The sequence below is a fragment of the Uloborus diversus genome, chromosome 5, assembly GCF_026930045.1.
Source record: "Uloborus diversus isolate 005 chromosome 5, Udiv.v.3.1, whole genome shotgun sequence".
NCBI classification, from domain to species: Eukaryota; Metazoa; Arthropoda; class Arachnida; order Araneae; family Uloboridae; genus Uloborus; species Uloborus diversus.
The window spans coordinates 137,203,865-137,220,803 of NC_072735.1; the positions used below are offsets into that span (position 1 = coordinate 137,203,865).

The 16,939-nt window shown below is 31.0% G+C and overlaps 2 protein-coding genes across 2 annotated transcripts in view; both read right to left on the reverse strand.

The window, feature by feature from the left end:
- Positions 1-3,880: 3,880 nt before the first annotated feature.
- Positions 3,881-13,596, reverse strand: LOC129222435 (choline transporter-like protein 4). The gene is made up of 4 exons (XM_054856949.1): positions 13,531-13,596; positions 12,003-12,088; positions 6,504-6,588; positions 3,881-4,241 (listed from the first exon to the last, which is right to left on the reverse strand). The coding sequence occupies exons 1-4, from the start codon at positions 13,559-13,561 to the stop codon at positions 4,120-4,122; spliced, it is 324 nt and encodes a 107-aa protein (XP_054712924.1). The 5' UTR covers positions 13,562-13,596; the 3' UTR covers positions 3,881-4,119.
- Positions 13,597-15,854: 2,258 nt separating this feature from the next.
- The window catches only part of LOC129223160 (choline transporter-like protein 5-B), a 51,518-nt gene continuing 50,433 nt past the window's right edge, over positions 15,855-16,939 (reverse strand). Inside the window, exon 13 of the mRNA XM_054857727.1 lies at positions 15,855-15,987. Coding sequence (XP_054713702.1) covers positions 15,855-15,987 — 133 coding nt within the window. The remainder of the gene's footprint in view (positions 15,988-16,939) is intronic.

Below are 16,939 nucleotides of genomic sequence, written 5' to 3' on the forward strand. Positions count from 1 at the left end.
GAACCTCGGCCTCTCCCTTCAGTTTACATAAAATTGTCCAAAGTTGCGATTTTAGACATCAGCTTTGAAGACTCTTCCAGGGACTGTGGGTGTTTTATCTGACCTCTAACGTCCCTCTTCTCTCCCCCCCCCCCTCAAACCTCATCTCCGTACCAAAACTGCCTTTTTAAACTTCAATTTTGAAAAATTTCCAAGGAGAGCTCCCCCGTTCCCTGCAATTCCGTTCCACTTCTGACACCTCAAAGACGTCTGGTCTTTTGCTTGTGGTCTAAAATTACTTTTTTTTAGGACAGATACATTTTGGTGCATTTTCCTTTTCTGTCCTAAGTTATAAATTGCGCTACCCGCTTACTTCCAACGGTGAAGGGGTTCTCGCTTCTCAAAGTTGCACAATAATGATCGATAGAAAAATGATTTTTTACTGGGTGGTTTGATTTATTCCATGAAAATAAAAATTAAAAACTCCAACTGAATGGACTTTTATCAAGTTATTTCACAATAAGCGAACTAAGAATTGGAAGAGAGAAGTCTACGGTGACCATCCGTCCCAGTTTTGGAGACAATATTCCAAACTTTCTGGAGGTTATTTATTCAGTCATGTTAAGCTCCCATAATATCATCCAATTTTACAAAAAAAAAGGAAGAAAAATTCAGCATCTGGGAAGCCATTCCCTCAGTCCCACACCCCAGTTTTGACACCCCAATTTTCTCGTGCACCAACTGCATGTGATTGGGCATAAAGATTCTCAGAGCTACTTTTCTTACGTTTTTAAAATGTACACTAATTTTTGTTGCCATTCATTCATGCGTTTCTTAAGAAGTAAAAAAAGTAAAAATCGAACATGATATAGAAATTTGAAGGAAGACGGATAATTGCGGGAGTTTCGAATCCTTGCCTGAATTTAAAAAAAAAAATCGGTCAGCACTTCTCAAATTTGTACGACCAATCTGTAAGGGGCCCCGCCAGATTTCTCTAATCGGGCCCCGCATGTGCTAAGGCCGGCTCTGTTTTTATTAGAGTGCAAATTTATAGTAGTCATTCTCGAAGCTGAATTTAGCTCAATGTCACCCCTAGGCAGATTTGAAATTTGCCACCCCCTCCCCACTAAAAGACGCAAAAACTCGAAAACATGCCAAAAGTGTTCCTGAAATTTAATCTGTCTAGCTTGTGAAGAAATAATGATGACATTTCGTGTTTCGTACTTCCTTATTCTGTAAATTTTGCTGACGATTCGAAAAATTTGGAAGTTTTTTTGCAACATATTCTTTTTTCATTTAAAAAAACTTAAATGATACCTAACTTCTCATTAGATGTTAAATACCTATGTATGATATGCGTGTAAGATCATGTTTTTTATCATTCAGTAAAATTAGAATCCTATGCGTCTCTGTTAATATTATATTAGTACATTGTTTATGGTTCAAGGACTACTCTTGGGCAGGTTATCAAGCATTTCAAATAAGACCAATTTAAATAATATTTACAATATGTATATTTAATTATCAATTAATAGAGCATGATTATTTTTTCCTGGCCCTATAGTTTCATAAAACATGTTCTATTTCATTCTTTGAAGTTTTAAAACACTTCCTTATAGTGGCAACGCAGATGAATTACTGAAAAATGATACAGACTTGAGTTAGACCTATAAGGGAAAATGTAATGATAGAAAATGGGGAGATAAAGAGTAACTGAGGTTTGTCTCAAACAGGCTAAGTATCAGTCCTGCATAATATCAGGGTTCATACTCTATTTGGATGAAAAAAATCCGTGACTTTTCCAGGACTTTTTCATGACTTCATGAAAATTTTCATGACCTTGTTACATGAAGAGAATAGTACTATTTAATATCAAACTTGCCATTTTTTTTTTTTTTTTTTGGAAATGAGTGTTAGCAAAACTTCTATGTGAATGCCACTACCTGATTGAAAAAATATCAGTGTACATATAAAAAAACTGAATAATTCTTACCTGTTTTCATCATATAAGTTTAAGTTAAGTAAAACTACAGTGAATGATGCTAAAATGTCGACTATTTTTTTTATAAACAGGCAAAATGATAATGATTGGGGAAAAGGTTGAATGAATCATTACTAAGTTTCAATAAGTTTGCTTCAAAAGTTGCCTTTTAGTGTCAACTTGACAATTTTTTGGTTCTTTAAAATAAAGCTACATTCTTTAGTAAATTCATGTTGCTAAACCAGATATTTATTTAAAAAAAATTAAAATAAAACATTTCATAGTAAATAAATCTTTTGATTTAAATGTACTTGTTTACTTATTTGTACATTTTCAAATGCATATAAATTAATAGGTTCCAAAATTCCAGAACATGTTTGAATAATGACACTGAACGTACCAGTGGGTAGCATGGATTAGTTTTGCGGGCCGTATATTGGGCACTACTGTTTTTGAGCATTAGAATTCCCCTATTTCTGTATTTTATCGCCTGACTAAAGATTGTCCAAAACCTTCAACAAATTGAGATAAACTCTGATAAATTTTAAAATAAAGATTTAGGAGTGATGGAAACGAACTTGGAAGCAATGTTTTTTGAGATCGCTCAATTTTCCAGTTTAAATAGCTTTCATGGTGCAATACTAAATCACTCAAGATTTTAAATACTCTTTTTAGCTACTGTTACTTTTTTCCCAGAACATTTTTCCATGACTGAAAATAAATTTCCATGACTTAGACTGAAAATTTAAATTTTCCATGACTTTTCCAGGTCTGAAATTTGCTTATTTTTTTGCCATGACTTTCCACGACCCGTACGAACCCTGTAATATAGACAACCGGCATTCGCAGAAAAGGTTTGGTTCTGCAGAAATTCTTTTCAAACTGCTAATGTTAATTTAAAAAAAAAAAAAAAAATTCCCAGTTTTTTCTGTTAAAGCCTTTCTTCAAAAGCCTTTTAAAGCACATGTGTGAAAAAAATAATGGTTTTGGCAGTTTTCTTCAGTTGGTGAAAAATAAGCAAACTATATGTTACTGTAAAAAAAAATGATTTAACCCCTTTTTTTTCTCTCTTTCTTATTTGAATATAAATTTAATTCTTTATTCAAGGGTGAGTTAGGAAAAATAATTATTTGCAGAGAATTCAGGTTTTTCATTGATTTATTTAAAACATTTAGAATGCATTTATTTCGGTGAGGTGTTTATTTTTCTTGTTTTTAGCTAACTTTTATTTTTTCTTTTAAATCTCATTTTAATTTCAGATCGATATTTAATAAGCAGTAACATTTAATAATATTTGGTTTTGCTTTTGGTATCAAGAATCAAAATGATTTGAAGTTAGAAGAATAAATGTTAACAACTCCTGCAAAGGTTTTTTGCAAACTGGATTGTTATAGCTTTAGAAAAATAACTTTAATCATTCTCCTCTTTTTAGTTATTTGATATGAAAATAGGTGACTCTCATAAATGCTAATTAGTTACAAATTTCTGCTGTTTTTAAAAACATACCAGTAGTATTTATTTTTCAACTTCTTTTATAAATTAAAGAAGAAAAATTCAACACTGAAATGATTTTTCGAATTGGAACACCCTCCCTCTCCCTTTTTATTGTTAGTTTTAAATAATAATGTGAACAGTTCTTAAAAAAATATTGTTAATATGAAAAAAATATCGTTAGACAACTTCCAATGTGAAGAGAATTAAATAAAAGCATAGATTTAATATTCATTTTAATATAAAAATGTTTCTGAAATTCATGGTTATATTGTTCGAAATAATATCGACACAAAAAATTCTTGGGTCGAAAAAAAAAACTTTACAAAGACAATAATAAGTTTTTTTTTAATTTCAAAATACAATTTTAAAACATAGGCTTGGTACACTTTATTTTATTTTATTTTTTTACCCAAGTAACAACTTCAAGAAAAAACACATTAAAATTACATTTGAAAGGGTAAAGGTATAGTTTCAAAATCTTAAATAAATTAAAGCAAATATTTGTTGTAAAATTTAAAAAATGTTGCAACTAATAATTTTATATGAATGTACCATTTGTACATTCTTTTTGGGGTAAAATAAACTTCAAACAATGACTAGTAAAACTCTTGTATTTTTGTATATAACAACCATGACATAACTCTTTTCAGAGCAGTGAAAATTAGTCAATGGTAGCTGACAGTTCCTGGTTCTTTGTACCTCTTGCTCCCTTGGAAAATGCTCATCAATGCTTTAGACATATAATAAGGCCTTCCTTCACTACCATCGTTTCTTTCGCAGTCCTCCACTGGAAAAAAAACAAACAAAATGATACGCCTGTTAATTCGAAAAAGAAAATGTTAGTTCATATTACAAGCAGTAGAATTTTAATTTCATGCAATCGCGAAAAATTAACATATACTAATTCACAACTCCAATTAACTATAGTGGGTGCTGCAAACTGAACATCTATGTGATAATAATTAATCCTAAATAACAAAAAAGAAAAAAAAGCAAAATTTTGATTTGTACCTATATCAGAAAATATTTCAGACCGATATTATGTGTTAAATATTGGTCTGAAACATGTTTTTAGGCCAACATAGAAAATAGCATGTAATACAAAATTACAAACATTTGGAAGCTTGTGAAATCTTTTCTTCAAATTACTTCAAATATTCTTGTTTTCATGGAAGAAATTACTTTTTGTAGGCTCAGGTTCTGTTTTATATTTAGTTTTTTTTTCCTTTTCTTAAATCATGCCAATAGTTTTTCCATCCATTTGGTCCATCCAAATTTTACTTGCTTTGTCGGAAAAATTACTTGTATCTATTGGTTATCCAAGCACATGACTTCCTTGCTGAAGTTTGACCAATTTTGCAGTATAATGCTCAGTTTATTAGCACAAATGAGACATTTTTATGCATATATTTGCAATCTGTTCCCGGTATTTTAAACTAAGTGTGACTGTTAGGGGTCACACAAATCATTAATTTTTTTAATACAAAAAGCCGTTTTGGAAAGTTGGTACTTCACATTATGTACATGGTGGTTCCTTGTATTCGAACATACCACAATTAAAAGTCAAAGTTTAAAATACCGAGAACAGAGTGCAAAAATATGCATAAAAATGTCTCATCTGTGCAAATAAATTGAGCAATAAATAAAACTCTCAGACCTTCAATTGTAATATGCATCATTTTTTGACTAATATTTAAACCTGTCTTTATAATTTTCCTAGTTGAGTACTTTTCAGTAGATGCCAAACTCTTCTTTAACGACTTGAGGACAAACCTTTTTGTCTTTCCACACTGTTTTTCTAAAATTATTTTTTTAACCATAATTCCCATTACTGTGCACAGTAAATATTGCATTTTGAATTCAAGAGAACGAAATATAAAACTGCATATGAGAAAATTATAAAAATACATTACAAAAATACAAAATTCACCTACAAAAATACATCACTGAGCTAACTCGCCTTTTAGTTATACAGTATGTACATCTAAAAGGCTGTCCAGATTGAGTGAAGTCTGGTTTAATTGGCTATGCATTAATAATGGTTTGCTGTATTTACATTCCCATTATTTCACTTTACCCGTTTTCTCAAAGTTTTTACTAGCCCTCAAGTGTTCAGTCAGGCAGTAAGTATTATCCATTACCTTTAGTTTTTTTAAAAATGGACTTACTACACTTTCAAATATGAGGAAACCAGGGTTCGAAAATATCATGATATTTTGATATGTATCTGATATTTTCAACTAGCACAAACTAGTCTTCAAAAACGTAAATGAATCATCAAAACAATTTTATTATATTATTATTATTACATATGCAGACTTACAATTAAAGTTTCTTTCATTATTTATGTCCAATATTTCATCTTAAATTTTAATCAATTTTAATGCAGTTAATTTAGCATTAGCTGTTTTACTCATTTTTCTCCTGTTAGCTCTTTTTACACATTCATGATTCAGAAATAAAAAATATGCATTAGTCTGTGCAAAGTCATAAGGCATTTTCTTTTTTTCTGAACAATGTTTAATATTTAATTAGGTACTTTTAATATGAGTTAAAAGTGTTACATTTCTAATAATTTTAGAATATAAAATACAAGTAAAAAAGGAATATTATATTAATTTGATATATTAATGATGTATTAACACATCATAAAAATTTAATACATAATGTTTTGGTAATTTTTAATAATAAATGAAAAATATTCCTACGATTAATATATTTTTTATATTGAAGATACCGCAGTTGAAAAAATAAATATTGAAAATATCAAAATATCATGATATTTTCAAAATAAATATCAGATAAATATCGTGATATATATCATGATATATATTGGCGAACCCTGGAGGAAACCATATCAATTCAGTAAAAGTTTACCTGTTTCTAAATTTTATTTAATTAAAAGTATTTATGTTTTCTTTCAAATAAAATTTTCAACAAAAGTTAAATATTTTATTTTTCTTCCAAATTTCTAGTTACCTAGTTGTAGGGCTCAGCTGACAGTATGGTTTTTAAAGAAAAAAGAATAATAATTGAAACGACAACTTACAAAAACACAGGAACATTGTATCAATAGCAATTTCATAGACGCTGAAAAATGCTTTTGCAATGAGGTATGATCCAATGGTGATAAACTGAAAACGAGATGTAGAAAGCATTTGAATTACATTTTGTCAATAAATAAATTTAAATTGTAAATATTGCAGCACTTCAATTTACTAAACATGCAATACATGCTATTTTGTCTAATTACAACTCACAATATTCAATAAAATACCATGGAAGTTTAAAAAAAAAAGCTTTTTGAGATATTCATTTATTTGAAGATTTGCAAATCAAAGAGGATTGTGTACAAAAAAACAGAGTAAAAATAGGTACTAATAGGGACTTAACAAAATTTGCAGTCACTACTTCTAAATGGTGACTTTAGGGGGAAAAGTGTTCACCGAAGTTTGTTATACAGTTCAAAACTTCAACAGCCATTTTTCTTTGCTCAGTTTCTGATTATGAATTTTTGAATAACCTTCCCTAATTTTGCTTTTGAAAGCTTTTTGGTAGCTCTGCTAAAGAGCATTGTTTTTTTTAAAGGGTTAATTCAATTCCTAAAAGGTATTGTACTTTAAGAAATTTAATTTAAATATGTTATGCATTATAGTTAGAATGCAACAAGTAAAAACATTTCGTCATGGTTAGAATACATGAAAATTTGCAAGGATAATGTTTTGGGGTGTCAGGGGGGGAAAAAACAAAAAAAAAAAACAAAAAAAAAAACAAAAAAAAAAAAAAACTTTAACTGAAATTATTTATGAAAAATTATGCTACAAGAAACTCATTTTTAAAATGATGTTTTCATGTATCCATTTATACTGTTAACAATTATTCGTAGAGATCCTCAAAATATTTGGTACGCTGCCTATTGGGCAGACAAACCAAACATATTTTTCACCCAAATAGTTTTAAATCGGGGCAACGGAATAGTAAACAAACTTTAATATTCGACAATTGGTGTAAGCAAATTCATTTTTTTTTCTACAGTGAATGAAAGTTATAGTAACATACTGTAGTGCTAAATCAATTCAAATGTCAGATACTAATATTGTCATATTCAAAGCAACTTTAATTGAAGAGAAAACACTCAGATGTTTAATTATATGTTATTGTTATTAGTAGTTGATCAGTTACTGAAAAGACTAAGATAGCAGAAAACCCCTTGAATAAATTGTAATTTGTAATGATATTTTTAGCAACTGAGGTACAATTACTATAAATGCAAGATCTTTTATTTATAACATAACATGTTACCATTGTAATCGGTTATCAAATCATATATCAGGAAAGAAAATAATTAGAATTACAGATAAATACAAACAAAATTAGTCATTTACTATATTAATTTGTTTTTGGAATGATTTTCAAAAGAAAGAAAATCTATAAATATTTTCTACTTTAAAGTGGCATTAAAAAATAAATATTACTGTTAAAGCAGTTAAACCAAATATTTGGCCTTCCACAGAATATGGTATTTGGTGATCCCTAATTATTTGCAAACATCTTGTGATTACCTTCAAGTTAAACAAAAGGCATCCTACAGTAAGCAAGGGAGCTTTTTTAAGGTGTGATCATTTACAGTCATGTGCTTCAAACATTTTTTCGGGCCTTGAGTAGCTTCTCAGGGACCAGTGTATAAATTAATAAATCTACTTAAGTTTTTAGAAACCAGCTACACACAAAATTTTGTTAGGTACAGTAATCAGAAAAAAACCCTTTTTAATTATTTAACTATTACATTTATTAAGAAATAAAGAAAGATATCAATCAACATGGATTAAAGTCTTCTTTAAAACTTGACATAAAATTTTGATAAAGGACCATATACAAAGTAAAATGAACAAAAACTTATAATGTTTTGTTTAGAAATCCCTATTTTTTACTACATAAATGAGTTAGTTTTAAAGGCTACAATAAACCTAAATACCAAATTTAAAGGCATTCTGACCAGTGGAACAACAGATATTAAAAAAAAAAAAAGTTTTTAGAAACCAGTAAAGTTAGAAACAATAAATTAACATCTTTAATAATTAAAGCATTAGTTTAGGAAATAATCATGAACTTATGCTTATTAACAAAGTCCAAGATTTTTTTCTTTAATACTTTTGTAAACATGGTTTCAAAAACGAACAGTTCTCTAAATCGTGGTTTCACCTACCCCAACCAACCCTACTCATCTATTTTCAAGGGGATTAATAGTTTCATTATTCTTAGAAGGCAGGTGGGAATTTGTTATGTTAATTATACACAAATCAGGGGGACATAATTCAGTTCCTTAAAATTATCAAAATGAAGGATGTAAATGGGTTAAATTTTTGCATGGAAAGCAGACAAGGGGTCATTGTCTTAAGCTGTTCAAATCTCAGCCTAATCTGGAAATAGAAACTATTACTGCTTTAAATAGGGTAGTAGGCACTTGGAATAGCTTATCAAAAGAGGTAGTAACCAGCAAGGGAGTAGATCGATTTATGAGAGCCATTGATCTTCGCTGTGGACTAATAAATTGACTAGGATCAGCCAAGCTGGGTCCAAAGCCTGTTGTTGGCAGTCACTTTTGCATTTGTTAATGATACTAGAGGAAAATTTAAAAAACTTTTGAGGATATTAAAAACCTGTTTACAATACTTTATTTTTTTGCCTATTTGTGACTGAATGAATGCAATAGAAAAAGAGAAGAAATGCAAGCAATAGAAATAAGAGCGATGCTCTGTTTAAAAAAAACCATATCTTTGTTAGAATCCTTATGCTTAATAATAAACTCCCACTAACATTTCAATTTAAAGGACAATTGAGACAGTGAGAAGCAAAAGGATATAAGTGCCAAATTTGGAGATTACCAGTACAAATGGTAGGTGAACCCCTCCTTTGTCTTGGAGCAAGAGATAGTACAAGTAGCAGTGGCGGCGCTAGGCATCGGCGACTGCCGAAGGCCTCGCGCAGATAGGGCCTCGCAAAATTCTCAGAAGTTTAAAGAAATTTCCATGTTTTCAATTGAAGCTCTTATTAAATACAACAGACACAAAAGTAATCAAAATAGTGTGTGCAGGGGATACTGCACAGAGCCAGTCTTAGCAAATGCAGGGCCCAATTCTGTCGGGGCCTGAAGTAAAAATATTCAATAGCTACAGCTTATTCATCAGCTAACTCTATTCCCCCCACCCCTGTCCTATTTCTTTTCTTTTTTCTATTGTTTCCTATGTTCGTCTAAAAATAAGAAAATATTCAAAATGCTGTTCTTTCGAACTCCCCCCCCCCCCATACACACACACACACCGAAAGCATTATGGACTATGGAGCATTTGAAATTTCATTTCCAGGTCTTTAATTTCGCAATATTTCCAGCTTAAAGCCCCCAAATACTCAACAACATCAAAAAATTGTTTAAAATTGCGTTTTTATAGCTTGAATTTCAGAAATTACCGAGCCTAAAATTACAAAATAAGGCCTTATAATTGCATTTTGAAGGCTTGAATTTCAGAAAATATTCGGGCAAGCATCCGCATACCGCCTTTTTTTATATCATAAGCAATTAGGTTTTTTAAACTACATTAACAAAAAGTTTAAGTGGAATGGCTCCTAAATATAAAATATTGCTAAAGTTTTTAGGACTATAATTTTCAAAATTTTTCGATGGAAGAGCTCCCTTCCTTGTCCAAAATTCTGTTTTTGAAACTTCAATTTAGAGAATTTTCAGGGGATTGATTTTGACCTTTTTTTAAAAATTTATTTATTTATTTATTTTTTTAAGAATTGATTTGGGACAGTCTCTGACCCGAAAGTCAATAAAGATGGCCCATAATTGCGTTTTTTAAGGCTTCAATTTCTAGAAATTTTCACCGAGACCTCTGTACCTCTTTTCCCCTAACATCAGCAAAGAAAGCTTAAAATGGCATTTTCAAACTACAAATTTAAAAATTTTTACGGGGGAGAACCCCCTGGACCCCCCTTTCTATCAGGTCATTTTTTTCCCCTTCAATGTGCTACCCTCCTTCTCCCACCACCAGAAAAACTTCTTTTTGATTGCGCTACTGGTCATGAAATGTTTTTGTCCTAGCAGTTAAGTGAATTAGGAACTCAAGTACCAATAGTTAGTACATAAATTAATTCCATGAATTCAATTATTTGTCTGAGAATATTTTATGATTAAAAGGGCCTCGCAAAACTGTGCATTGCAGACATCTATTTTTGCTCTTGCGCCGCCACTGACAAGTAGCCCTGGTAGGTGCTGCTATAATACATCATGATTTAGAAAAAAAATTCAATGAAAGCCTACCTAGGACCACAACTTAAAATGCATTTCATTCAAAAATTAAAACTAGTATGTTGAGGCTATCATGAAACTTGCTTCTATATCTTTCTTATAATTCTGATCCCTCCCCATGATTGACGAGGAAGCAATATTCTCAACAGAAACAAAATTACACATGCAAAAACTTGACGACCATCCCAACCTCTGAAATTATCTCAAAATCAAAGCAAAGAGCGAAAATTGAAAGTTATTTTAGAAGACTTGCTTGAATTAATTACAAGTATTTTATTTGTTAACAAACATAAGATGGCAACAGCTATAAATTTTAAATAATTTTGAGATAATATTTCCAATCATTTCCATACAATTAAAATCACGAGAAATATGCAGACGACAGTTTATTACGATTTATCTTTCTTATTGTTGCATTAATAAAGCTGCTTTTATTCGCAAAAAAAAAAAAAAAATCAGTACCTCTTGGAGCGATTGGCGCCAAAATTGATCCAACGCTTGTTTACATATGGATTCACATATATTCCAAATTTCTTCCAGAACATAGCATTACTTCTTGAGATATGGCACTCACAATGGAAAAAAAAAACGTTCCATTGCACCCCCCCCCTTTCAGCTGTTGACGGCAAAATAGAATCAGCTGTAATACCCTCTAAGGGATACTTGTTGATAAACTTTTGTTTGATTCTGTTTATTATTTCTTGAGATACAGCAGTCACAATTGACGACAAAAAACGTTCTAGAGCTCAACCCCCATTTGAGCTATTGACACCAAAAGTGAATCAGCACCTCTACCTGTTAGGGACAACATATGGACCAAATTTTGTTTGATTCCACCAGTTACTTCCTGAGGAATAGCAAGCACGCATAACTCAAAAAACATCCCATTGCTCCACCCCCTGGAGGAATTTGCGCCAAAAACAAATAGGCACAAGTTCACATAGGGGCACATACGTGTACCAAATTTCGTTAGATTTCATGCGGTAGTTTTTGCTGTAGAGTGGCCACAAAAAACTGATCACACACATACATGACACACACACACAGACAGACATTTTCCAAAAATGGTCGAAATGGACTCAGCAGACCTCAGCACGTTTGAATCTGTCAAAATTCGAAATTCAAAAATTTGCACGAATCCAATATTTTCTTCTATATATTAGATATAGAGGAGGTCCATTTACATTCCTTTTATTCTCACTGCCTCAATTGTTACTGGAAAGTCAAATAAACACTTACTATAGGTGGTAACAGATAAAAGTTGAGAACTGGAATGCCTTTATAAATATTTTGTTTAGTAGCAAAAATGTAGTACGAAGTCACAGCTGAAAGAGAAAGGTATTGTGAGAAAAAGAAAGGGGAAATATAATGACAGTAAAACTTAAGGCTCTAAAAACAGGGTTTTTTGCATTGAACGAGGTAACTGTGGAACATTGTAATTACTTTATTTTAACAAATCAAACCTGCAGTGAAACTTATGTTATCCAAGCAAGTTCCTACAGATGTGTGGATCTACTGTAATACAAAAAAGTATCTATGCAGTATTCTAGTTCCAGCTACACTCATGATAGAATATACTTTGCTAATGATTAAAGCTCTTCAGTTATGCACTGCTTCAGGGAGTTGCCTCTATTTCTCGATGACTAACAGGAGTAAGTCAAGGAGAAATAGAGGCAAATTTTGTCTCTAACAAAGTCTGTTAAGCTGTGAGCTTTTATGAGTGCTCAGTCTATTAGCTTTTAGTGGAAGCTCAACCAGGACGTGTGATAGTTCTTGAAAAAGTATCTTATGTTGCTATTGTTGTTACCTATCCTCATGGTGTAGGAAAGCCTACACCAGGTTCAAAAGATCCTGACACGCTAGATCCTTGTAAATGAGATCCTGCTCATTAAAAAACTGCATCCATCTTATATTTTTATCTCATGAAACACTAAGAGCCAATGTTAAAAATAACTTGTTTATTTGGGCTGTGATATATACAGTGACATGTTGTTAAACTAAATATTGAAAATAAGCTAAGTAGTCGTACTTTGAATGACTTCTGAAACAAACCTTCTTCGTCAAAGCATGAAAAGATATTTTAAATATATAGGGTTATGATATTCATGTCAAGAGCAAAAAGCTGAAGCTATTGTCAAAAACGGACAAACTCCACTGAGCCGCCCGGAAAACAACCAAGTCCGACTTGGGTTTAAAACTGAAAAGGAAGAGAATGAAGTCCAGTGCCAGAACTTTAAATGCTACTGGCAATTTGCATATTCTGCAGACATGGTCTTGTTGCAAACAAAAAGAATGAATGAGAAAAAACTAATGCAAATTAAGGTTACAAATACTTTTTGAAAAAATAATTTACCTCTATTCGTAACAAATTCAAACAGGGCGGTTCTGATGGACATTTGTTATAGACAAAACTAGTGAAAATGTAGAGACAAAAAAAAAAAAAAAACTACAAGGGATTAGATTTGGGGATCTCAGTGGCCAACACAGCAATGACCTGCTTGACCCAGCACCACCGATCTAGCGTTGTGCAGCTAATAAAACTGCTTCAAAAAAAAAAAAAAAAATGTAATGAAAGAAATTGAAAGTATTCTGACCTATATAATAAAAATCAACAATTTCAAAAGATGGACCAAAAGTAGAATCAACTATGTTCTACAATTGATTTTCAACTATGATGATTTTATCTCTTCTTTCTGTTAAGTTAATAAACTCTCTTAAAAATAAATTCATCATGCACTGTAATACAAAATAAATTAAAAAAAAATACCTGTAATGGATACAATGACAAGTTTTCCCATAAATAGTAAATAGTTTGTTACTGCATTTATTACAAGAGAGCTAAAAGACAAATGCATCATTAGTAAAATGGCATGAAACTTCTAAAATGTTGAAAATAAATTAAAAATGAAAAGCTTTTAATAGAATAAAAAAGTCTAGTTACCGGGCAACATTTCTCATAAGAAGAGAAGAGAATCGCTTAACAGACGGACAAAAACTTTCACCATGCATCGCCATCTAAAATTGATTGAGAATTGAAAAAAAAAAGAATGACTTGTGTAAGATATAAATACAACAAATGAAACAAAAACTTGTTTTGCAATATTCATCATTTTACTTACATGAATGAAAATGTTTTTCACATTGCAGTTGATTTTTTTTTTTTGAAGTGTGGGGGGGGGGGAGCACAATGTTTCTAAAACTTATTACCTCAAATTTAAAATAGTGCAGATTGAACATAGAAGAGTCACACAGTTAAAATACAAAATACAAGGATTAATATACAATTCATCGCAATAAATCGAATGAAATTAACTTTTTCATCACATAACTCACGTTTCACACTTGTTCTTTAGTGCAGAGATTAAGGCCTTTTCTAAAAACAAAATGTTGCAAGAAAAACAAAGACTTGATAAAAGTCAGCAATAAGCAATAGCATTTGGAACCTGATTGAAGAACGACTTTTACTGTTTCTTGCCTTATAATCACGATTCAATCGAATTTCTATGGGTGTGAGCAGTCAATGCATAACACAGCAGCAAAATATTAAAACCCAACTTGCATCGAGTCCCTCTGCTTCAGAAAGACTTCTTTAAAACTTTCCCATGGGATACCACATAACCAGAAGGCATATATAGGGGGCCGGGGGGGGGGGACATTGGGATATGCCTACATTCTAAGCAGAACATTAATTAGTACAATTTTTTATTTGCTTTTTTAATAAAACATAATTCCTCCACTTCTCCCACATTAGATTTTGCTTTACTACTAATACAATACTTCCTTTGTTCTTAGCCTAAATGGTTTTATATTTTCTATAAAAAATTATCTTTTTAGTTTTCTTATCAACCAAGCAACACTGGGATCAATTGAGGCAGTGAGAAGCAAAAGGATGTAAGTGGCAAAATTAAAAATTTGGAGATAACCAGTATAAATGGTAAGAGAGCCTCTCCTCTGTTTTAGGCCAAGAGGTGGTACTAATAACCCTGGTAGGTGCTGCTATACAGCAGGATTTAGAAAAAAAAATTCAATGAAAGCTTACCTAGGAACACAACTTTTAATGCATTTTACTCAAAACTTCATAAAGTCCACTTATTCCATTGTTTATCACTGCCTCAATTTAGGAATCCCCCCCACCAAAAAAAAAAAAAGTACAATGGATTCTCCTTCCTCCAGTTGATTCATGTTATGTAAATTACAGATGGTTTGGTAGACCAAAGTTGTAAAGAATGGACTGAAGTACTGGTAAAAGTTGATTAGGGATCATGTTGAAAGGGACCACATGGCTAAATGATTCACTTTACTTTCATATCAGGAGGATGGAGGAACATTAATGATGAAAAATAATTTGAGAAAAAGGAAAATACTATTCATAAAATAGAATTATTATATACATATAATAACATGATAAAAAAGCATTAAAAAAAGAAAAGTTTTAAAAAAACCCCAAATAATTAAAAAAAAAAAAAAAAAAAAAAACTGAAATTCTTATTTTAAGCTTTTCAGTGCATTTGTCTTCCTATCTACTTAATGATACTTTATTTTTCTGGTAATAGATACTTAGAGACTTCCACTGCTAAAGAGAGCTGCCTCAAAGCAGCTATCTCATTTATTTGACTTTTGCAGTTTTAAAAATTCCTGTTTTCTAGCAATTTTTAAATTAATTTTTTCCTGCTTGGTTTTGTTACTGCAGGGCAGTATTAACCCAGTTATACATATTAGTCAAAAAGTGTATGGCACATTATTTGTATTGTTGTGCAGATCAATATTACTAACAAATAACAACACACAATACTATGACACAATAGAAATAATAAAAGCATAAAAACATAAAATAGGATATTTTATAATAAAATGACCCCGTTTTCAAAGTTTTACCATAAGTAAGAAAACAACATACCATCACAAAAGAGTATCGACTGGTCAAACTTATAATGAAATCAAAAACCCTAAAGAATAACCAAAACAAGAAAAATGATACTTTAGAGAGAGAAAAAGAAAAATCATAGCAAACACTAACTTGATATACATGCACACTAACTTGATAGGTGAAAGAAAGAAAGAAAAATCAGAACATAAAACACTAATGCACACTTACTTAAATAGAGGCCTTGTAATTACGTTATCAAATCTACGAGCTTTCATAGTGATGCATTGAAGTAGGCCACTCACAATACCAAGGGATCCAATCACCAGAGACCCAAAAGCAATGGATCCCAAGTGGTAACTAAATAAAAACAAAGTAAAAATCAATTTGCTTCACTGAGCAGCACCATGGTAAAAATACGTGACAAAAATGTTGATGTCAAGAAATTAGAAATTTCAAGATTTCATTCCGGTCCCTTTCCGGCATTTCACACCACAGTGAAACATGTTTAACATGAAAATGCTTAACATGAAAAATTGTCATACGTGCAGAGAGAAATTAATACTAATCTTTTAACATGAAATTTTTTCAGCATGAAAAATTATTTCAGTCCATTAAGCCTTGTGTTAAACAGTTTCTACTGTATTGTCATTTTCCCTGCACAATACCATACCTCATTTTGAACTTCAAAACTACAACAAGACCACCAGGCAAATCAGAGCTACAAAATACTCCAGAAATCCAAAAAATGGTGAAAAAAAATAATAATAACAGTTGCTATACAGCAGATTTAAAATACCTTCTTTTCACCTGCATTATTTTAACTCATTCCTATGCCAGGAAAGTGACATGACAACCTTGAGACATTTTTAATTTATACCCTGATTATTTAAACAATTAAATATATTCAAATAACATTATGTTACACCTTTAAGTATGCATTATTTAACACTACAAATTTTATTTGTCGAATGCTAATACAAAATTTTAAAATAATTTAAATACATTTGTGAAAATATTTGGACATGCCAGGAGAGTGACTGTTAGGCTATTCAAAAATTTTCTTAGGAAAAAATTAATGAGTAATTGCTTTCATATGAATGGCAATACTTTAGGATAATTATTTATAACAATTTAAAAAAAAACTTTGTTGGTCTAACATCTTGTAATCACAGAACACAACTTCACAGACACGATATTGTTCAGATCTTGGAAAATCAACCTGTTCTCAAAAGAAAGGGAAAAAAATCTAATATCTATAACCACAATGAAATAAATTTTCTCTTTATAGTAAATAAAAGTAAGGTTTCAA

Excerpts from the sequence above, each read along its gene's own strand:
- LOC129222435 (XM_054856949.1), bottom strand. The coding sequence starts at position 13,561 with ATGGGAAAACTTGTCATTGTATCCATTACAG. Across the intron at positions 12,089-13,530 it reads TGTCATTGTATCCATTACAG|CTGTGACTTCGTACTACATT; the intron begins GTATTTTTTTTT and ends TTTCTCTTTCAG. Across the intron at positions 4,242-6,503 it reads TACAATGTTCCTGTGTTTTT|TGGAGGACTGCGAAAGAAAC; the intron begins GTAAGTTGTCGT and ends TTTTTTTTCCAG.